Here is a 24209-nt window from a genome sequence, read left to right as displayed (position 1 = left end):
CAGACAGGTTAATGTAAATAGTTAATTTATCACTTGTGTTAGTGAGGATAGATATATTGCATTATCGTACTGTGCCTAAATTGAATCTGGCAGTAGTGCGATACATCAAGGTTGCAAGTACATATAAAAGGATCGACTAATGGTGTACATTGCAGTATTAACCTTAGTATCGCTTACTATACTGCCTGCGCTTGACTGATGAACAGCTGATATGTGTGTAGGGCTCGCTAAGCCGGCCACACACAGATAGATTGCTGGGCTGATTGAATATCGTAAAATATCCACATCCCTGCCAGATTCAATTTAGGCACAGTACAATAATGCAATATATCTATCCTCACTAACACAAGTAATACATTAACTATTTACATTAACCTGTCTGCCACAGAAATATAAATATAACACCTGAATAGTTGTAATATAATTACTGAAAAGGGGACTGGAAACCTTGGTTGCTGCTAGTAACTACTAGCAGCTACTAGTTCAGTAGATATAAAACCCTGCTGCACACTGACACTTTTAAACACATTTTTTTCTCTATTATGTTTTTAAGAATGATTAAATAAAGATACACATTTTAATATTAGGTAGAGACCCTAAAGGGTTTTGTTTTAGTCTATTGACCTTGGTATATATTGATTATAACATCCCGAGGGTCCCTACGAGGGCTTAGGATTATATCATGTGCCCTTCACTCGCGATCCCCTTGAAGGTGACTTAAAGTGGATTCCGAGAATGATAAGGTCTATGGAGCAAGTACAGTGGTTCTTTCTGCATTTGGAAGACTTATATTGCACGGGTCGCAATATGGTGCCAATAAATACATAGAAGTAAATAAAAACAATAACAATTTAAACATAAAATTGGGTCAATACAAGTTCACTAGAATTGGCACATAAATCATCAGTGCAATTTTTCAGAGTTCCTTTACCTTTTCTATATACTATGGTATGTGGGACTCTAGTATTGTTTTTAGTGTTGCGTTATAGAGTTTACTTTTGACGGTTTTGGTAGTATCCCCAATTTTCCATCCCGGGTACAGTGGGGGTTTTATGTACGGTGAATGGGAGTTTTTTTGCATAAATTGCCCTAGGGCAATGTTGCTCAGATTGTAATCTGCAGTACTAAAACTATGCCGGTATGGTATGTTTGTATTTATTATTCTTGTCGGGAGAACCTAACACTTAATATGTCTGTCTACAGGCATATGGGGGGGGGGGAGGCTTGATTCTTTATAGTAGAGTGGATTACAGTACGGTCTCACTTATCTAATTTAATCTGTATGTGGCGTATAGAGTCATCTTCTATATGTATTGAAGTGAAGGAGTTTTTTTTATTTTTTATTGTCCGGTCAAGAGTCTTACTGTTATTGTCTTTGTCGCTTGTGGGGCTAAGGAGTATGAGAGAGGGTGTTATCGCCATATCCTGTTCCCTATCTAGCTGACTTTTTGTTTTGTAGTCAAAATATTTTGATTTGAAGGCTCTACATTTTTCTAGAAATTCGTCAGTTGATGAATCTAGATCCTTTTTCTTAGTGGAATAATTGAGGCTATATTCGGTAGTAGTGGTTGTGATCGGGTTATTCTTGTGTTTTCTATTTCTGGTATGGTGCTATTCACGGGACCTAGTGTGGTCTCAATGTTACTTTTCTGGCAGGGATTAGGACTGTAGATGCAGTGTTCCGGAAAAACATTTAAACCTAATCACACAATATAACACCTCAAATAAAGCCATTCGCACAATACTAACAAAGCATTGGCACATTCTAAGACAGGCTCCCCATCTTGAAAAATATCTTCCCAAAAAAACTGTGATCATCTATAGAAAAAAAAAAACACAATCAGAAGCACTTTAGCCCCTAGTAAGCCCAAACAGCATACTAAAATACTCAACAAAACCATAAAAGAACCAGCGGGCAGCTTCAAATGTGTTGTAAAACGCTGCCTTTGCTGTAATATGATTACACATAACAGTAAAACCTTCAGCTCAACAAAAAATGGCACCATTTTCACAATAAAACACAATTTAACCTGCCAAAGCAGCTATGTTATATATCTAATCGAATGTGAATGCGGCCTCCAATATGTGGGCCGCACAACACAGGCATTGCACTGCAGGGTTAACCAGCATAGATGCAATGTACAAAACAGTGCCTTTAACCACTTAAGGGCCACAGGTTTATACCCCCCTAGTGACCAGACCCTTTTTTACAAATCGGCTCTTCACAACTTTAACGGTTTATTGCTCGGTCACGCAACTTGGCACCCAAATGAATTTTACCTCCTTTTCTTCTCACAAATACAGCTTTCTTTTGGTGGTATTTTATTGCTGCTAAGATTTTTCGTTTTTCTGATATTAATCAAAATAGACCGCAATTTTCTAAAAAAAAAAAAAAAAGTGTATTTTTGACTTTCTCTGGTTAAATTGTTCAAATATAATTACATTTCTATACAAGTTTGTGTCAGATTTTATTGTGCTACATGTCTTTGATAAAAAAAATCAATAAGTGTATATTTATTGGTTTGCGCAAAAGTTATAGCGTTTACAAACTATGGTACAAAAATGTGAATTTCCGCATTTTGAAGCAGCTCTGACTTTCTGAGCACCTGTCATGTTTCTTGAGGTGCTAGAATGCCAGGATAGTATAAATACCCCCCAAATGACTCCATTTTAGAAAGAAGACACGGCAAAGTATTCGCGGAGGGGCATGGTGAGTTTATGAATGATTTAATTTTTTTTCACAAGTTAGTGGAAAATAACACTTTCTGAGAAAAAAAAATAAATAAAGTTTCCATTTCTGCTAACTTCTGGCAAAAAAAATAAAAAATCTCCCACGGACTCACTATGCCCCTCAGTGAATATCTTGGGGTGTCTACTTTGCGAAATGGGGTCATTTGTGGGGTGTGTTTCCTGTTCTGGCATTTTGGGCGGGGCTAAATTGTTAGAAACCCTGTAAAGCCTAAAGGTACTCATTGGAATTTGGGCTCCTTTGCGCACCTAGGCTGCAAAAAGTGTCACACATGTGGTATCGCCGTACTCAGAAGACGTAGGGCAATGTGTTTTGGGGTGTATTTTTACATATACCCATACTGTGTGTGAGAAATATCTAAATTTGTAAATTACAACTTTTCCAATTTTTTTAAACAAAGTTGTCAATTTACAGAGATATTTCTCTCACCCAGCATGGGTATATGTAAAAATACACCCCAAAACACAGGAGGAGAAATCTCGTCTTGCAGCGCCGCATACACCGACTTTTGTGTAATCTGACAGCAGAGCAATGCTTCTGTCAGAATGCACATCAGTGCTGCAGCTGGTTGATCGCTTGGTCCACCTAGAAGCTGGTACCCCAATTCACCGTTTCTGTTGAGACATTCAAATGGTAGAGTCTGAATTTGGCGTAAACAGAATGAGAACATGTATCCATCATGCCTTGTTACCACTCTGCAGGCTGGTGGTGGTGGTGTAATGGTGTGGGGGATGTTTTCTGGGCACACTTTAGGCCCCTTGGTGCCAATTGGCCATCGTTTAAATGCCACGGGCTACCTGAGCATTGTTTCTGACCATGTCCAACCCTTCATGACCACCATGTACCCATCCTCTGATGGCTACTTCCAGCAGGATAATGCACCATGTCACAAAGCTCGAATCCTTTCAAATTGCTTTCTTGAACATGACAATGAGTTCACTGTACTAAAATAGCCCCCACAGTCACCAGATCTCAACCCAATAGAGCATCTTTGGTATGTGATGGAACGCGAGCTTCGTGCCTTGGATGTGCATCCCTCAAATCTCCATCAACTGCAAGATGCTATCCTATCAATATGGGCCAACATTTCTAAAGAATGCTATCAGCATGTTGTTGAATCAATGCCACGTAGAATTAAGGCAGTTCTGAAGGCAAAAGGGGGTCCAACACCGTATTAGTATGGTGTTCCTAAAAATTCTTTAGGTGAGTGTAGATCTGATTGCGATCAGTCTTGATCACTTACAGATACTATATAGTACTAGTGCTGATTAGCGACAGCTAATCAGCGACTAATCAGTTACTGCGGTGCAGTGGGCTGGGCGCTAACTACCTAACAAGTAGCTAAGTAACTGGCGGTGATAAGGGACCCTTACAGGGGTGTGATTAATGACAGGGGGTGATCAGGGAGTCTATATGGGGTGATCAGGGGTTAATAGGTGACGGGGAAGGGGGGGGATGTGAGTGTGTGATGTTTGGTGCTACTTACAGAGCTGCCTGTGTCCTCTAGTGGTCGATCCAAGCAAAAGGGGCCACCAAAGGAGCAGGTAGCAGGTATATCAGACGCCATTTACAAAATAGCGTCTGACATACCTATTTCATTGGTTATTTTAAAAATCTACAGCCTGCCAACCAATGATCAGCGCTGGCAGGCTGTAGTTCAACTTGTTTACTGCACAATCCTGTGAAATCTCAGGTCTCACGGGATGCCGCCAATAGGCGTCGCTGAGATCTGAGCCTTTCGGCGTTACAGTGGCGGCAAGCGGTTAAACATAGTATCTCGAGACATTGCACAACTACACCTGGAAAAAAAAAAAAAAAACACACACTAACAATGACCCTTCCAAACTATCTCATGCAGCCCTGTTGCTTGACCACCTTCCATAATCTTTAAGTACGGCACACACAACAGCATAAATCTATACTAGTTTATAGCATTTTTTTCTTTTGATTGGAAGGTTGCCATATTGCACCATTATTTATTGAGTTCCAATTTTATATTATAATTAATGCAAACCTGCTTGTTTTGTATTTACAATCTCTGGCTTATTTCTTTTATAATTACACAATCTGTAAACAAATTGTTCACTCTGTTTAGGAACATTCGGGACGTGTGTTTCGGCTGCAGTTTGATGAATTCCAAATTATTAGCAGCTCCCATGATGACACCATTTTGATCTGGGATTTTTTGAATGTTCCTACAAATGCTCCAAATGAAACTCGCTCTCCATCTAGGACATATACCTACATCTCCAGATAGCATCATGCACTTTTAATTCCTGACCAGGTAATTTTAGATATCATTAATATTTATGGGGAAAGAGGTTTAATATATGTAAGATATGATATCATTTCATACCGGAAGCATTTCCTCTGTACTAAGTCTTTGTTTGTTTACACATGGCATTTAAAAAATTATGAATTCAGTCAATTTGAAAATATTTTGCTTTACGGTTTTGTGTTCAAGTCATATTATGCTTTTCTTCCATTAACCTACATAGCTGTTTTGAATACTTTTGATTATTTATTTTAGTCCAGGAGGCAGTTGTACCATCATAACTAAGTTGTTAAGTCACATAACAAAGTGTGCATGAGTTCGCACAACACACCTCCAGCTAACTTTTTGTCTTAAGTAAAAAAATAAATAAATAATACATATGTATATAAAGTGGTTCAAGGTATGTAATATATCTATACCGAGAGCACTGAGGGGAGGCATTATCATAAAATATATATATATATATATATATATATATATATATATATACCCACACATATACAGGACCGGCTCCAGGTTCATGTGGGCCCTTGGGCGATAAATCTCAGTGGGCCCCCCACATAGTAGAATGACCCCACAGTGGCCCTCCATTCAGAATACTGACCCACCAGTAGTCCCCACACTGGGTGTTATACTGTATGGAGGGGGCACAGCATATTTTTGTACAAACAAATGTGCAGCACACTACATTTTTGTATCCTGCAGAGTCCAGTAAAAAAAAAATACATACTTTAACATATGTTATTTTTGTATGGTCTGAGGCATCTGTTAATGTATACTTTTTTGGTATACATTAAACGGATGGCAAAAACGTGATGTGAACCCAGCCTTAGTGTCAGAATAAGCACTAGTACACAGAGAGAGGGGGTGGTTGCCATGTACTGGTAGAGCGCACAGCCTGGTACTGGTGGTCGGCAATCTGCAACTTTTTCCCACTCATGCCAGGTCCAAAAAATGGTGGCTTAGGCAGGAAAGGGGTTACAATTATGGCCAAACAGTTATTGGATAACACCTCCATACAGTGACCAGATAAAACTGCCATACAGTAACTGGATAGCACCACCATACAGTGACCAGATACACTATACATTAACCCATCAGGTGCCGCACCTGAGGGGTTAATTGTGCGTATCATAGCCCCCTGTAAGAGATCAGGTGCTGCCAGGCAGCAGGGGGCAGACCCCCCTCCCTCCCCAGTTTTAAATTCATTGGTGGCCAGTGAGGGGGGGATTTTAATTGGGGGTGGGGGGGGGGCCGCACTGGCCACCAATGAATTGAATACAAGGGGGGATGGGGGGCCGTACTGGCCACCAATGAATTTAATACAGGGGAGGGAGGGGGGGGGGCACACTGGCCACCAATGAATTTAATACAGGGGAGGGAGGGGGGGGCACTGGCCACCAATAAATTTAAAACTGGGGAGGGAGGGGGGACTGCCCCCTGCTGCCTGGCAGCACCCGATCTCTTACAGGGCATACGGCACCTGAGGGGTTAATTGTGCGGATCACAGCCGTCTATAAGAGATCGGGTGCTGCCAGGCAGCAGGGGGCAGTTATGTACACAGTTCTTAGTATATTTTAACTTGAAGCGTCCCCATCACCATGGGAACGCCTCTGTGTTAGAATATACTGTCGGATCTGAGTTTTCATGATGTGAAAACTCAGATCTGAAAAAGCTGTTGTGCAGACAGATCTGCGGATCCATCTGTGCGAAAGTTCGCTACGGATCACGAACGCGGATGACAATCTTGTGTGCCTCCGTGTTTTTTCACGGACCCATTGACTTGAATGGGTCCGTGAACCGTTATCTGTCCAAAAAATAGGACAGGTCAAATTTTTTTGACGGGCAGGAAACACGGATCACGGACGCGGATGACAAACGGTGCATTTTCCGAGTTTTCAACGGACCCATTGAAAGTCAATGGGTCCACAGAAAATCACGGAAAACGGAACAACGGACACGGATGCACATAACGGTCGTGTGCATGAGACTTTAACCACCTCAGCTCCCCTAGCTTAAACACCCTTAATGACCAAACCACTTTTTACAATTCTGTACTACACTCCTTTCACCGTTTATTGCTCGGTCATGCAACTTACCACCCAAATGAATTTTACCTCCTTTTCTTCTCACTAATAGAGCTTTCATTTGGTGGTATTTCATTGCTGCTGACATTTTACCTTTTTTGTTATTAATCGAAATGTACCGAAATATTTGCAAAAAAAAGCAATTTTTCACTTTCAGTTGTAAGATTTTTCCCCCCAAAAATTTTTGCAAGAAAATTTCCAAATCCTACTTTAAAGGGGTTATCTGCTTTACTCATTGATCAGTATTTTGAACCGCCACGTTCACCGTCGTAACCGCATAGTGTGCAGAGGGGTAAAAACAATTACCTTACACAACTAGTGCACTTCCTCAAAAATCAAAGCGTATGTACAATGATCAGTGTAAATTGAGCCACTGAGGGAAGGGATCGTGCCTCTGTGAATTAATATAGTTAATCAGTCAGGTAAACCACCCAGTGTCCATACTCATTTCAGTGGGACCTTAGTAATATACTGCTGCCTTGGGTTCACATCCACATGAGGCGCTGATGAAGAGAATTTTGCTGATCGGAGATTTATGTCTATCTCTGTATTTTGTGCCTTTTATTCTGTTCCTAAGCTGTTGTCTTTGTTTCCTATATAATCCGATTATTTTGTGTATTCTATACATCCCTCCAGTCCTTCATACACCCCAGGAGTAACATACAACCCTTGCAGAAACTTATATATAAAGTTAGTTTACTGATAACAGAGATGACAAAGCAATGGACATTATACATAAAGATACAGACCCTACAGATAACACAATACATAGAGGACACCACAACACTAAGCTGCCTCTGGTCCTGCCCTCCCTGGATGCTAGGCAAATGTGGCTAATAATGTGTATGTATATAAAGTATATCCAGATTCCTCCAATATACTCTCTACTGGATATACACTACTAACCAACTCACATCCAGTACCTGACCATTAGTACATGTACATATAGAGATTCATGTATAAATAGCATATATAATCTACTGGTAATACAATCACAACTTACAAATAACTATTTAAAGGACCTTAACATGTATAGCTTGGAAGAAAGACGAGACAGAGGGGATATGATAGAAACTTTTAAATACATAAAGGGAATCAACAAGGTAAAAGAGGAGAGAATATTTAAAAGAAGAAAAACTGCTACAAGAGGACATACTTTTAAACCTTTGCCCCTCTAATTTAAAACTAATTTCAGGAAGTATTACTTTACTGAGAGAGTAGTGGATGCATGGAATAGCCTTCCTGCAGACGTGGTAGCTGCAAATACAGTGAAGGAGTGCCCTGTGAAATCCCCAAGGTATTTCGTGATGGGCATAGTGAGTTCATGGAAGTTTTTATTTTTTGTTACAATTTAGTGGAATATGAGACTTTGTAAGGAAAAAATAAAATCATCATTTTCCGCTAACTTGTGACAAAAAATAAAAAATTCTAGTAACTCGCCATGCCCCTCACGGAATACCTTGGGGTGTCTTCTTTCCAAAATGGGGTCACTTGTGGGGTAGTTATTACTGCCCTGGCATTTTAGGGTCCCTAATGCGTGAGAAGTAGTTTGAAATCAAAATGTGTTATAAATGCCCTGTGAAATCCTAAAGGTGCTCTTTGGAATGTGGGCCCCCTTTGCCCACCTAGGCTGCAAAAAAGTGTCACACGTGGTATCGCCATACTCGTAAGAAGTAGGGCAATGTGTTTTGGGGTGTATTTTTACATATACCCATGCTGGGTGAGAGAAATATCTCTAAAAGTCAACTTTTCCCATTTTTTTTTATACAAAGTTGGCATTTGACCGAGATATTTATCTCACCCAGCATGGGTAAATGTAAAAAGACACCCCAAAACACATTGCCCACCTTCTCCTGAGTACGGCGATACCACATGTGTGAAAATTCTTTTGCAGCCTACATGTGCAAAGGGGCCCAAATTCCTTTTAGGAGGGCATTTTTAGACATTTGGATCCCAGGCTTCTTCTCACGCTTTAAAGCCCCTAAAATGCCAGGGCAATATAAATAGCCCACATGTGACCCCATTTTGGAAAGAAGACACCCCAAGGTATTCAATGAGGGGCATGGCAAGTTCATAGAAGATTTTAATATTTTTTTCTCACAAAGTCTCCCTTTCCGCTAACTTGGGACAAAAAGGTTCAATTTTTCATAGACTCAATATGCCCCTCAGCAAATACCTTGGGGTGTCTTCTTTCCGAAATGGGTCACATGTGGGGTTTTTATACTGCCCTGGCATTTTAGGGGCCCTAAAGCGTGAGAAGAAGTCTGGAATATAAATGTCAAAATTTTTTTACGCATTTGGATTCCGTGAGGGGTATGGTGAGTTCATATGAGATTTAATTTTTTGACACAAGTTAGGGCAGGGGTGTCAAACTCAAATTCATCGGGGGCCGCAACAGCAGTTTGGTCATCCTCAACGGGCCGGTTGTATCGGACTTATGGGGGATCTGTGGGTGACACTTATGGGGGATCTGCCCACCCCTAGGACCGCCCCCTAAAACCGCCCCTTTAGAGAACAGGGATGCAAGTAAAATTTGGGGGGGCTATAAAAGTCCAGCCCAGCAAAGAAACCCCCCAGATGGGGATGGCACTGTTAATGGGGGATCTGGGGATGGCATCCACAGATCCTCCATCCTATAACAGTGCCATCCACAGACCCCCCCATCCTATAACAGTGCCATCCACAGACCCCCCCCACCCCATAACAGTGCCATCCACAGACCCCCCACCCCATAACAGTGCCATCCACAGACCCCCCCACCCCATAACAGTGCCATCCACAGACCCCCCACCTCATAACAGTGCCATCCACAGACCCCCACCCACCCCATAACAGTGCCATCCCCATTGCCGCTCTAGTACAGACTAGTTATAAAATGTGTACAATTAATAAGGATTCTATTCATGAGGCCCCCTCTGCAGTATAACATTCAATATAGCCACATCCTACTCACAGGGCTGTTATCTTAATGCTGTCCGGCCGGGCAGACGAGCGGCAGCATCACGACTGACGTCACATGCCTGCGCCGCCTCCTTCATTCAGAAAGTAGGCCGGCCAGCATTAAGATAACAGCCCTGTGAGTAGGATGTGGCTATATTGAATGTTCTACTGCAGAGGGGGCCTCATGAATAGAATCGTTATTAATTGTACACATTTTATAACTACTGGAGCTGGGGGCCGGAGCACAGTGAACGCACCGGCCCCCAGCTCCTCCTCCCAGTCCCTCCCCGCTGATACATCGCAGCCTGCGATGCTGGAGCATGGCAGGCTGCGATGTCAAAAGATGGCGGAACGCCAGAAAAAGAGCCCTGCCGCTCATTATGCGATTTATTATCACTTCCTGCAGGGGCCGCCTGCAGGAAGTGATAATAAAAGGTGAAGGCTGGCGGCCGGCGGCGGCAACGCTGGCCACATGACGAGGTCTGGCGGGCCGGATTCGGCCCGCGGGCCTTGTGTTTGACACCCGTGAGTTAGGGGAATATGAGACTTAGTAAGAAAAAAAAAAAAAAAAACAATTTCCGCTAACTTGTGCCAAAGAAATGTCTAAATGGAGCCTTACAGGGGGGTGATCAGGGAGTCTATATGGGGTGATCACCACCCTGTCGGTGATCACCCCCCTGTAAGGCTCCATTCAGACGTCCGTATGTGTTTTGCGGATCTGCAGTGTCCGTGTTTTTACGGATCCACGGATCGGATCCGCAAAACACATATGGACATCTGAATGGAGCCTTACAGGGGGGTGATCAGGGAGTCTATATGGGATGATCACCCCCCTGTAAGGCTCCATACAGACGTCCATATTTGTTTTATGGATCCACGGATCGGATCTGCAAAAAACATACGGACGTCTGAATAGAGCCTTACAGGGGGGGTGATCACCCCATATAGACTCCCTGGTCACCCCTTGTCATTGATCACCCCCCTGTAAGTCTCCATTAAGACATCCGTATGTGTTTTGCGGATCCGCGGATCGGATCCGCAAAACACATACGGACGTCTGAATGGTGCCTTACAGGGGGGTCATCAGGGAGTCTATATGGGATGATCACCCCCCTGTAAGGCTCCATTCAGACGTCCGTATGTGTTTTACGGATCATCGGATCCGCAAAAAACACACAAATGTCTGAATGGAGCCTTACAGGGGGGTGATCATCCCATATAGACTCCCTGATGACCCCCCTGTCATTGATCACCCCCCTGTAAGGCTCCATTCAGACGTCCGTATGTTTTTTTACGAATTCACGGATCGGATCCGCAAAACACATACGGACGTCTGAATGGAGCCTTACAGGGGGGCGATCAATGACAAGGGGGTGATCACCCATATAGACTTCCTGATCACCCCCCTGTCATTGATCACCCCCCCCTGTAAGTCTCCATTCAGACGTCTGTATGATTTTTACGGATCCACAGATACATGGATCGGATCCGCAAAACACATACGGACGTCTGAATGGAGCCTTACAGGGGGGGTGATCAATGACAAGGGGGTGATCACCCATATAGACTTCCTGATCACCCCCCTGTCATTGATCACCCCCCTGTAAGGCTCCATTCAGACATTTATATTCCAGACTTCTTCTCACGCTTTAGGGCCCCTAAAATGCCAGGGCAGTATAAATACCCCACATGTGACCCCATTTCGGAAAGAAGACACCCCAAGGTATTCCGTGAGGGGCATATTGAGTCCATAAAAGATTGAAATTTTTGTCCCAAGTTAGCGGAAAGTGAGACTTTGTGAGAAAATACAAAAAAAATCAATTTCCGCTAACTTGTTCCCAAAAAAATTCTATGAACTTGCCATGCCCCTCATTGAATACCTTAGGGTATCTTCTTTCCAAAATGGGGTCACATGTGGGGTATTTATACTGCCCTGCCATTTTAGGGGCCCGAAAGCGGATCCAAATGTCTAAAAATGCCCTCCTAAAAGGAATTTGGGACGCTTTGCGCATCTAGGCTGCAAAAAAGTGTCACATGTGGTATCGCCGTACTCAGGAGAAGTTGAGAAATGTGTTTTAGGGTGTCATTTAACATATACCCATGCTGGGTGAGATAATATCTTGGTCAAATGCCAACTTTGTATTAAAAAAATGGGAAAAGTTGTCTTTTGCCAAGATATTTCTCTCACCCAGCATGTGTATATGTAAAATGACACCCCCCAAAACACATTCCCCAACTTCTCCTGAGTACGACGATACCAGATGTGTGACACTTTTGCCGCCTAGGTGGGCAAAGGGGCACACATTCCAAAGAGCACCTTTAGAATTTCACAGGTCATTTTTTACAGATTTTGATTTCAAACTACTTCGCACATATTAGGGCCCCTAAATTGCCAGGGCAGTATAACTACCGCACAAGTGACCCCATTTTGGAAAGAAGACACCCCAAGGTATTCCGTGAGGGGCATGGTGAGTTCCTAGAATTTTTTATTTTTTGTCACAAGTTAGCGGAAAATGATTATTTTTTTTTTTTTTCTTACAAAGTCTCATATTCCACTAACTTGTGACAAAAAATAAAAAATTCAAGGAACTCGCCATGCCCCTCACGGAATACCTTGGGGTGTCTTCTTTCCAAAATAGGGTTACTTGTGGGGTAGTTATACTGCCCTGGCAATTTAGGGGCCCTAATGTGTGCGAAGTAGTTTGAAATCAAAATCTGTAAAAAATGGCCGGTGAAATCCTAAAGGTGCTCTTTGGAATGTGGGCCCCTTTGCCCACCTAGGCTGCAAAAAAGTGTCACACATGTGGTATCGCCGTACTCGGGAGAAGTTGGGGAATATGTTTTGGGATGTCATTTTACATATACCCATGCTGGGTGAGATAAATATCTTGGTCAAATGCCAACTTTGTATAAAAAAAATGGGAAAAGTTGTCTTTTGCCAAGATATTTCTCTCACCCAGCATGGGTATATGTAAAATGACACCCCAAAACACATTCCCCAACTTCTTCTGAGTATGGCGATACCAGATGTGTGACACTCTTTTGCAGCCTAGGTGGGCAAAGGGGCACACATTCCAAAGAGCACCTTTTGGATTTCACCGGTCATTTTTTACAGATTTTGATTTCAAACTTCTTCTCACGCATCTGGACCCCTAAAAGGCCAGGGCAGTATAACTACCCCACAAGTGACCCAATTTTGGAAAGAAGACACCCCCAAGGTATTTTGTGATGGGCATAGTGAGTTCATGGAAGTTTTTATTTTTTGTCACTAGTTAGTGGAATATGAGACTTTGTAAGAAAAAAAAATAAAAAATCATCATTTTCCACTAACTTGTGACAAAAAAAAAAAAAAGTTATATGAACTCACTATGCCCATCAGTGAATACCTTAGGGTGTCTACTTTCCGAAATGGGGTCATTTGTGTGGTGTTTGTACTGTCTGGGCCTTGTAGAACCTCAGGAAACATGACAGGTGCTCAGAAAGTCTGAGCTGCTTCAAAAAGCGGAAATTCACATTTTTGTACCATAGTTTGTAAACGCTTATTTACCCAAACCATTTTTTTTTTTACCGAAACATATTTTTTTATCAAAGACATGTAGAACAATAAATATAGCTAAAAAATTATATATGGATGTCGTTTTGTTTGCAAAATTTTACAGCTGAAAGTGAAAAATGTCATTTTTTTTGCAAAAAAAATAGTTAAATTTCGATTAATAACAAAAAAAGTTAAAATGTCAGCAGCAATGAAATACCACCAAATGAAAGCTCTATTAGTGAGAAGAAAAGGAGGTAAAATTAATTTGGGTGGTAAGTTGCATGACCGAGCAATAAACGGTGAAAGTAGTGTAGTGCAGAAGTATAAAAAGTGGCCTGGTCATTAAGGGGGTTGAAGTGGTTAATTGGGTATAATTTACACACTATATGCTGTATGAATTAATCAGGTTTGAAAAAAATATTTTGCACATTTTTTATTAGCGCTATATTAGTGCCTTACTCGTGATTTGTATTCTCACTATTAAATGGTTTTATGTATTTTTACACACTATCATATGATATGATTGTTTAATTGTCTCTTAATCTGCTGCTATGCATTTTGGGTATAAATATCCTTGAGACACCATTTTATATGCTTGATAAAGACTGCATTGAGCGGTTGAAACGTTGCAGCGGGGTCAATAAAGGGTCTACTCTGGAGTGCTGCCTCGTTTTTTGATACATTATATATATATATATATATATATATATATATATATATCTCCAAAGAGTAACAGCAGCACAGTGAAAAAAGTAGTTAGGGTGCAAAATCCTTCCTCTAATGTAGTATATCCAAAGAATAGGCAGCACTCCAAATGTGGTAAAAAGGTATGACCCCTTTATTCCCAGGCAACGTTTCAGCCCACACAATGGGGCATTTGTCAAGCATTACAATAGTGTCACACATGGGTATAAATACCCGAATCAAATCATGTGATAGAAGTGAACAATTTAACCATTCAGTGTATCGAGTGATTCCAGCATATACTTATATAATCAAACTAAACAGTTACCGTAATACAATAATTGCATGATTATAATGTATAAACACAATATCTCCATGATTAAAATTGTGATTGAATATACATACATAGTATCGATCTGTTTATACATAAAAAAAATCTAAAGTGCCAGCTGAACCTCCAATGGTACGCCGTTTTTCTTATTTCTTTATATTACATATAGGTCAGTTGTGTGAATTCCACTGAGCCTATCCTTCTTTTAACCCTTCACTTGTCCGTTGCACTGGCACTGGCATTTTAAAAACAAAAGGATCCTGGACCAGCTCTTTCCAAACGATATTCCTTTTATTTATGTAAACCAATAAATTAAATAATATCCAAAAGACATGTTTCGGGGACCTGTCCCTTCCTCAAACGCTGAATGTGCTATAGACAGAGAAAAAACACACACATATATATATATATATATATATATTTTTATATATATATATATATATATATATATATATATATATATATACAGACACACACATAAACCGGATTCCAAAAAAGTTGGGACACTATACAAATCGTGAATAAAAACTGAATGCAATGATGTGGAGGTGCCAACTTCTATTATTTTATTCAGAATAGAACTTAAATCACAGAACAAAAGTTTAAACTGAGAAAATGTACCATTTTAAGGGAAAAATATGTTGAATCAGAATTTCATGGTGTCAACAAATCCCAAAAAAGTTGGGACAAGGCCATTTTCACCACTGTGTGGCATCTCCCCTTCTTCTCACAACACTCAACAGACGTCTGGGGACCGAGGAGACCAGTTTCTCAAGTTTAGAAATAGGAATGCTCTCCCATTCTTATCTAATACAGGCCTCTAACTGTTCAATCGTCTTGGACCTTCTTTGTTGCACCTTCCTCTTTATGATGCGCCAAATGTTCTCTATAGGTGAAAGATCTGGACTGCAGACTGGCCATTTCAGTACCCGGATCCTTCTCCTACGCAGCCATGATGTTGTGATTAATGCAGAATGTGGTCTGGCATTATCTTGTTGAAAAATGCAGGGTCTTCCCTGAAAGAGATGACGTCTGGATGGGAGCATATGTTGTTCTAGAACCTGAATATATTTTTCTTCATTGATGGTGCCTTTCCAGACATGCAAGCTGCCCATGCCACACGCACTCATACAACCCTATACCATCCGCGATGCAGGCTTCTGTACTGAGCGTTGATAACAACTTGGGTTGTCCTTGTCCTCTTTGGTCCGGATGACATGGCGTCCCTGATTTCCAAAAATAACTTTGAATCGTGACTCGTCTGACCACAGAACAGTCTTCCATTTTGCCATACTCCATTTTAAATGATCTCTGGCCCAGTGAAAACGCCTGAGCTTGTGGATCTTGCTTAGAAATTGCTTCTTTGCACTGTAGAGTTTCAGCTGGCAACGGCGGATGGCACGGTGGATTGTGTTCACTGACAATGGTTTCTGGAAGTATTCCTGAGCCCATTCTGTGATTTCCTTTACAGTAGCATTCCTGTTTGTGGTGCAGTGTCGTTTAAGGGCCCGGAGATCATGGGCATCCAGTATGGTTTTACAGCCTTGACCCTTACGCACAGAGATTGTTCCAGATTTCTCTGAATCTTCGGATGATGTTATGCACAGTTGATGATGATAGATGCAAAGTCTTTGCAATTTTTCGCTGGGTAACACCTTTCTGATATTGCTCCACTATCTTTCTGCGCAACATTGTGGGAATTGGTGATCCTCTACCCATCTTGGCTTCTGAGAGACACTGCCACTCTGAGAAGCTCTTTTTATACCCAATCATGTTGCCAATTGACCTAATTAGTGTTAATTGGTCTTCCAGCTCTTCGTTATGCTCAAATTTAATTTTTCCAGCCTCTTATTGCTACTTGTCCCAACATTTTTGGGATTTGTTGACACCGTGAAAATTTGAATCAACGTATTTTTCCTTTAAAATGATACATTTACTCGGATTAAACGTTTGATCTGTCATCTACGTTCTATTACAAATAAAATATTGACATTTGCCATCTCCACATCATTGCATTCAGTTTTTATTCACAATTTGTTTAGTGTCCCAACTTTTTTGGAAACCGGTTTGTATATATGTATATGTGTATGTGTGTGTATAAAAAGAAGAGTGTGGCAGCACCAATATATAAAAAATATAGCGGGTGCTATATCCAGGGTTGTCACTGCTTACACAAGGTATGTAGATGGAAACAGACAGCACATCCAATAGAAAAATTCTAAATTTATTTGACCACAGTGGCACAGTGAGGCGACGTTTCGGCGTCGCCTCATGGAGAAAGGCTCTGTGTTTTGAGCCGAAACGTCGCCTCACTATGCCACTGTGGTCGAATAAATTTAGCATTTTTCTATTGGATGTGCTGTTCGTTTCCATCCACATATATATATATATATATATATTTATATACAGTACAGACCAAAAGTTTGGACACACCTTCTCATTCAAAGAGTTTTCTTTATTTTCATGACTATGAAAATTGTAGATTCACACTGAAGGCATCAAAACTATGAATTAACACATGTGGAATTACATACATAACAAAAAAGTGTGAAACAACTGAAAATATGTTGTATTCTAGGTTCTTCAAAGTAGCCACCTTTTGCTTTGATTACTGCTTTGCACACTCTTGGCATTCTCTTGATGAACTTCAAGAGGTAGTCACCTGAAATGGTCTTCCAACAGCCTTGAAGGAGTTCCCAGAGATGCTTAGCACTTGTTGGCCCGTTTGCCTTCACTCACCCCAAACCATCTCGATTGTGTTCAGGTCCGGTGACTGTGAAGGCCAGGTCATCTGGTGCAGAACCCTATCACTCTCCTTCATGGTCAAATTGCCCTTACACGGTCTGGAGGTGTGTTTGGGGTCATTGTCCTGTTGAAAAATAAATGATGGTCCAACTAAATGCAAACCGGATGGAATAGCATGCCGCTGCAAGATGCTGTGGTAGCCATGCTGGTTCAGTATGCCTTCAATTTTGAATAAATCCCCCACAGTGTCACCAGCAAAGCACCCCCACACCATCACTCCTCTTCCTCCATGCTTTACGGTGGGAACCAGGCATGTAGAGTCCATCCGTTCACCTTTTCTGCGTCGCACAAAGACACAGTGGTTGGAACCAAAGATCTCAAATTTGGACTCATCAGACCAAAGCACAGATTTCCACTGGTCCTTGTGTTCTTTAGCCCAAACAAGTCTCTTCTGCTTGTTGCCTGTCCTTAGCAGTGGTTTCCTAGCAGATATTCTACCATGAAGGCCTGATTCACACAGTATCCTCTTAACAGTTGTTCTAGAGATGTGTCTGCTGCTAGAACTGTGTGTGACATTGACCTGGTCTCTAATCTGAGCTGCTGTTAACCTGAGATTTCTGAGGCTGGTGACTCGGATGAACTTATCCTCCGCAGCAGAGGTGACTCTCGTCTTCCTTTCCTGGGGCGGTCCACATGTGAGCCAGTTTCTTTGTAGCGCTTGATGCACTTCGGGACACTTTCAAAGTTTTCCCAATTTTTCGGACTGACTGACCTTCATTTCTTAAAGTAATGATGGCCACTCGTTTTTCTTTACTTAGCTGCATTTTTCTTGCCATAATACAAATTCTAACAGTCTATTCAATAGGACTATCAGCTGTGTATCCACCTGGCTTCTCCACAACACAACTGATGGTCCCAACCTTATTTATAAAGCATGAAATCCCACTTATTAAACCTGACAGGGCACACCTGTGAAGTGAAAACCATTTCAGGTGACTACCTCTTGAAGCTCATCAAGAGAAAACCAAGAGTGTGCAAAGCAGTAATCAAAGCAAAAGGTCTACTTTGAAGAACCTAGAATTATGAAATATTTTCAGTTGTTTCACACTTTTTTGTTATGTATATAATCCCACATGTGTTAATTCATAGTTTTTATGCCTTCAGTGTGAATCTACAATTTTCATAGTCATGAAAATAGAGAAAACTCTTTGAATGAGAAGGTGTGTCCAAACTTTTGGTCTGTACTGTATGTATGTGTGTATATGTATATATATATATATATAGCAAGTGCTTGAAATTGGAGCCAAACATGCCCATTTAGGGATAATTTGCATATGAATCATTATTGACATACGGTCTTGAATAAACAAAATACTGCAAGTAGAACTCCTGTTTGGGGGTAGGATAACTTATGTATAAAAAAATATTAACACAAGTTCTTGTAAAACACCATGTAGAAAAAAAAAACTCATGTTCCTTGGTATGTTCCTTGCAATGTAGATTGATACTAATAGGCTTCAGTAGCAAGTCCTTCTTTATCCATAGGCGACCTGTACATGTGTGGCGCTGCGGACAGTGACTTAAAGACCAGTGCCGTACATGTGTGATGCAACTGAAATCCAGTCCCCGTGGCAAGATGGCTGCTCTGCTCAGCAGGCAGCCACGTCAGCTAAGTGCACCCTGATGTCTTTCTGCCTTCCCTCCTGCAGCCTGATTGTTGTGATTGGTCTGTCCGTAAAGATCGGCCCATTGCAGCTCCGACAAAGTTGCTAACCAATTATGATGCCACAGGGGGTCTTGCAGCTGAGGTCAGGAAAGGTACACTGGTGTTTGGGGTCCGCTGCCAGTGCCGCATTTGGCTGTAACAACGCAGAAGGAAAGTGAATGGGTCCGTATCCATGATACGGTTTGCACATGGCCTGTACCCATATGCTGCTGTTTGTGGGCTGCAATATGGGCACAGGATGACAATGGCAGTGTCCATGAGCCCTTAGGGGCCGCAATGGGGCCGCAAAATATGCGGACAGCACACCACAAAAAATATGGAGCATGTCCTATTCTTGTACAGACCAGAATAAGCATTTTCTATGATAGTGGCGGCCATGTGCGGTCAACAAATTGGATGCACATGGGCTGGCATCCGTTTTTCACAGATCTGAAAACACTACGGGTGTGTGAATGTAGCCTTAGGGCTCATGCACACGACCGTTGTTTTGCGGTCTGTTTTACTGGGATCCGTTGTTCCTCATCTAAGGTTTCTTTTTCTCTGATTTAAGTCATCCTCCGTTCCGTTACTGCACAAAACATATCCCTATGGTTTCCCTGTTTGATCCGTTTTTTTGCGGATCGGAAACAGTAACTTATTACCAAACACATGAACAATCAAGACCCGGCCTGGAACGTGGGGAGTAGTCCCCCACCCAGCACTTTGACTACTTCCAGTAAGTATGCTAAATAGCTAGGTGTCAAACAGCAACTGTTGCTGACATATGAAAACTGTCTCTTACTCCACAGAGGCCAGTAACCTCGGTGACACATGCCTTCTGTCAACGACAGACCCTTGCACCTTCCTACACTCAGCAGATTTTATTGTGTATGGTGAAACCCAAGATTTGTCTGCCTCCACCTGTGAGCTGGCTGAGATAGCCATGGAAAGCAGGAAAGTGTTCATCTATGTCAAGCATAGCCGCCATAGACCTTTTTGTGAAATCTATTGTGGGCCTGCTTTTTGTGGAATGTTAGGTTGGCAGTGGGACCCTTCACTCCATCTCAGATTTTTCCCTAGCTCATGTGGGTTATGTGGCTCATTAGGAGCCTGATATATATTCCTTCAGAGAATTAAAGGGGGTGCAGCACCTGGGGACTGATGCTATACCAACCAAGGTAAACTGTGTTTGCCACCTAGTTCTGTGGAACCATAGTGTGGGTCTGGCACTCATATAGAAAGAGACTATGTATGTATTAGTTAGAGGCATTTTTGTGTCTGAGTTAAGGCAATTTATCTTTTATTTTAAAATGTTAATAAAACAGTGTTTTTGGACTTTAACCTGATTGTGTCCATGTGTCACTCCCTGCTACCACCTGCCTAGAGCTACTCCCCACGTTAGATATAAGTTCATTTTTAGCTAGTCTCCTGATGAGCAAATCAACTTTGAATGAAACATCCGAAGTCGATTCGCATTAAACTTCGTTTGAATACTGTATGGAGCGAGCACTCCGTACAGTATTAGAATGCATTGGCTCAGACGAGACTTTGGGTAATAACTTCAAAAATTAATTTCTATGGTTAAAAACCTTTTCCAGAACTCTGGTTCGGTTCTAAGGTACCTCTTGGAACAAACTGCTTGATAAAGACTTCTTTAAGTCTAAACATTACATTGTATGCTGCTGATGAAATAAAAAGAACAGGTTATTTTGTTTTTGTTTTTTTGCATAAACTGAAGAGTGCTGTGGTAATTTATGGGTGGTTTCTAGTATGTTAACCCCACAAAGTGACTTTATAATTAGAGTTGAGCGGACACCTGGATATTCGGGTTTGACGGGTTCAGCCGAACGTCACAAAAAAGTTTGTGTTCGGGACCCGAACTTGAACCCAAACCCCATTGAAGTCAATGGGGACCCGAACTTTTGAGCACTAAAATAGTTGTAAAAATGTAATGGAAAGGGCTAGAGGGCTGCAAAATGTGGTTAAGAGCATGGCAAGTGCTCAACAAACAAAAGTGGATAGGGAAATGACTTTAGATAACATATAATACGTAAAAATAAAAAATAATCTTGATCTAGGAGGAAGAGATCCATATGGAATAGGATGTTGAGGGAGGCAGTGGATGTGGCGGTGTAGGTGGAAGCAGTGGTTTTTAAATTGGGGTACACCCCAAAACATTGGGAAATATAACCTGTGATAACCCCCCTCCAGTCGTGCTAAACACACGTTCAGACAATACACTGGCTGCAGGGCAGGCCAGCACCTCTAAGGCCTATAGGGCAAGCTCAGGCCATGTGCCCAATTTGGAGACCCAGAAGTTGAAGGGGGCAGACCCATCATTCAGTACGTGTAGGCGTGTGCATACATACTGCTCCACCATGTCGCACGTCCCTGTGATGTCCACGATCCAATTTGATATCTTCTCTATCAACTTTCGATGTTCTTTTATGCGCCCAGCATGGTGATCACGGGTGGCGGGGATTCAGGGTTTCAGGCCGGAGAGGGAGCCTGAGAAAGGGCTACCACATCCAAGGGATTTTGGATTAGGGAACTTTAGCCAGGAGAGGTCCTGCTGCAGCTTTGTTGACGCTAGATAACTTCTGCCTGATCGCACGTCCCTGTGACGTCCAAAATCCATTTGGATATCTTCTCTATCAACTTTCAATGTTCTTTTCTGAGCCTACCACGTTGATGACGGTCATCGGCGAATCGGGGTTCCACGCCGGAGAGGGAGCATGAGAAAGAGAGACCACATCCAAGGCAGTTTAATTGTTTCAAATTAAATTTGATAGAGTGGAAAAATGGGACAAAGTATTGAAGCACAAATGTGGGGCAACTTGTTTAAGTTTAAGCATTGAATGAAAGCAGGTGGCACACATGAATTAAAGAAGAATTTCTAAAATTTTATTCCTTGTTACATAGGTAACAGGAAATAAAATTTTAGAAATTCTTCTTTATTTCAAATCCAAAATACCACAGTGACATTCCCTATAAATTTTTATTAATCATTCACATAACAGGGCATCTTAAGAGTGTCACTACCTCCCCAAGTCGGGAGTGGGTAATTGCCGCACAGGAGTTTATTCACGTCCAAAATTGTATTATGTCAACCCAAGAATGTAACAGAAAAATTAGTGAAATTTATTAACCGGTCTACTTGGTAGAGCAGGGGTCTATGATAGAAAAAAAAAATGTTTAATGTCACCCAAAAATGTAAAAGAAAAATTAGGGAAATTTATTAAGCTGTCAACTAGGTAGAGGAGGGTATATTACACCCATATTGGTGAATTTCACCTGAACAATTTGTGCATTTTTTTTCAAACATTTCTACTAGGTATAGCAGCAATGGTACATCGCACCCAAAATTGGTGAATTTTACCCAAAAATGTAACACAAATTTGTGAATTTCTTTAACCTGTCTACTAGGTATAGCAATGGTACATCACACCAAAAAATTGGTAAATTTCACCCGAAAAGGTAACAGACAAATTGGTGAATTTCTTTAACCTGTCTACTAGGTATAGCAGTGGTACATCACAGCAAAAAAATGGTGAATCTCACCCGAAAATGTAACAAAGTACTGAAGTGAAATAAAAGAAAATACGCACAAAAAATAATAACTTTGATTTATGAGGTGGAGGTCAATATGGAGTAGGGGTTTGAGGAGGCGGTGGATGTAGCGTTGTAGATGGAAGCAGTGTTGGAGGAGGACGAGGTAGCCAAAAGAGCGTGAAATATCCAAAATGCAAGAATGAGCAATTGCGCTGTAGTATAACAATGGCTGGTTAAGGCTGGTATACATGTCTATTCTGCACAAGGTATGGACAAGTCCTGTGGGATCCATGCCTGGTTCATTTTAATGAACGTGAGCTTGTCCACATTGGCTGCGGATAGGCGGCTGCGCTTGTCTGAGATGACGCCCCCTGCCGTGCTAAACACACGTTCAGATAATACACTGGCTGCAGGGCAGGCAAGCACCTCCAAGGTGTAAAAGGGCAAGCTCAGGCCATGTGCCCAATTTGGAGACGTTGAAGGGGGCAGACCCGTTATTCAGTACGTTTAGGCGTGTGCACACACACTTCTCCACCATGTTGGTGAAATGCTGCCTCCTGCTAAGACATTCCATATCAGCTGGTGGTGCTGGTTGTTGTGGCGTGCTGGTCTGGGTGCCACCCTGCTGTGAACAAGGTTCCTCCATCTCATCCTCCACCTCGTCATCAGATCTGTGCCCTGGCTGGACAATTGTGTACCTAACGTTTGTGGGTGCAGGAACCCACCCTCGGAGCCACTTGTGAATGACTGGCCGGAAACCCTACGAAATAATCCCTCTTCCTCCTCCTGTGCCACATCCTCTTCCATCATCGCCAGCTGCGTTTTTTCAAGGAGGCATATAAGTGGAATAGTAACGCTGAGAACAGCGTTATCGGCACTGGCCATGTTGGTGGAGTACTCGAAACAGCGCGACAAGGAATACAGGTCTCGCATGGAGGCACAGTCATTGGTGGTGCTGTTCCGTAGAGCGACTTTCGTGTGCGTGCTGCAGCTGAGGCTCACTAGCACCAACCACTCATCAGTCTGTTGTTCAAGGCCTGTCTACAGCTCCTGCACGGTGTGGGGTTTGTCCCCCAAACAGATACGTTTTAAAACTGCCTGCTGTCGTTTACCCCTGGCTGCTGTGCTGAAGTTGGTGGTGAAGGTGTTACGCTGACCGGATGAGGAGCCGGTAGAGGAAGCAGAGTAGGAGGAGGAAGCAACAGGAGGCAAACTGAAGCGCCCTGCAATCCTCGTGGTGGAAGGACATGCGCCAAACTGCTATCCGCCACTGCATTTACCCAGTGTACTGTTATGGAGATATAACGTTTCTGACCGCGCTTAATGGTCCACGTATCCGTAGTGAGGTGCACCTTGCCACAGATGGCGTTGCGCAGTAAAACTCTGTCTCCACCAGACGGAATGACAGCTTTTCAAAGGCCAGTAATTTAGAAATGCTGGCATTCAGGGTTAGGGATCGTGGGTGGGTAGGGGGTACTTCCTCTCCAGTGTTTGGGAGATGGAGAGCTGAATGCTTCCGTGGGACATTGTGGAGATGCTTGGTGACCCAGGTGGTGGTGTTGCTGGCAGATCATCTGTTTGCGGGGCAGCAGGTGGCACTGTCACT

At 42.2% G+C, this 24209-nt stretch overlaps 1 protein-coding gene across 8 annotated transcripts in view; it reads left to right on the top strand.

Annotated features, from left to right (window-relative positions):
- The window catches only part of FBXW11 (F-box and WD repeat domain containing 11), a 510738-nt gene that overhangs the window by 385532 nt on the left and 100997 nt on the right, over positions 1-24209 (top strand). For all 8 annotated transcript variants that reach the window (XM_044280893.1, XM_044280896.1, XM_044280900.1 and 5 more), the window contains one exon: positions 4845-5033. In XM_044280893.1, coding sequence (XP_044136828.1) covers positions 4845-5006 — 162 coding nt within the window. In that variant the 3' untranslated portion in view covers positions 5007-5033. The remainder of the gene's footprint in view (positions 1-4844; positions 5034-24209) is intronic.

Source organism: Bufo gargarizans, chromosome 2 (genome assembly GCF_014858855.1).
Source record: "Bufo gargarizans isolate SCDJY-AF-19 chromosome 2, ASM1485885v1, whole genome shotgun sequence".
NCBI classification, from domain to species: domain Eukaryota; kingdom Metazoa; phylum Chordata; class Amphibia; order Anura; family Bufonidae; genus Bufo; species Bufo gargarizans.
Note: the sequence above shows the minus strand (reverse complement) of the source record. Positions and strands in the feature narration are given on the sequence as shown.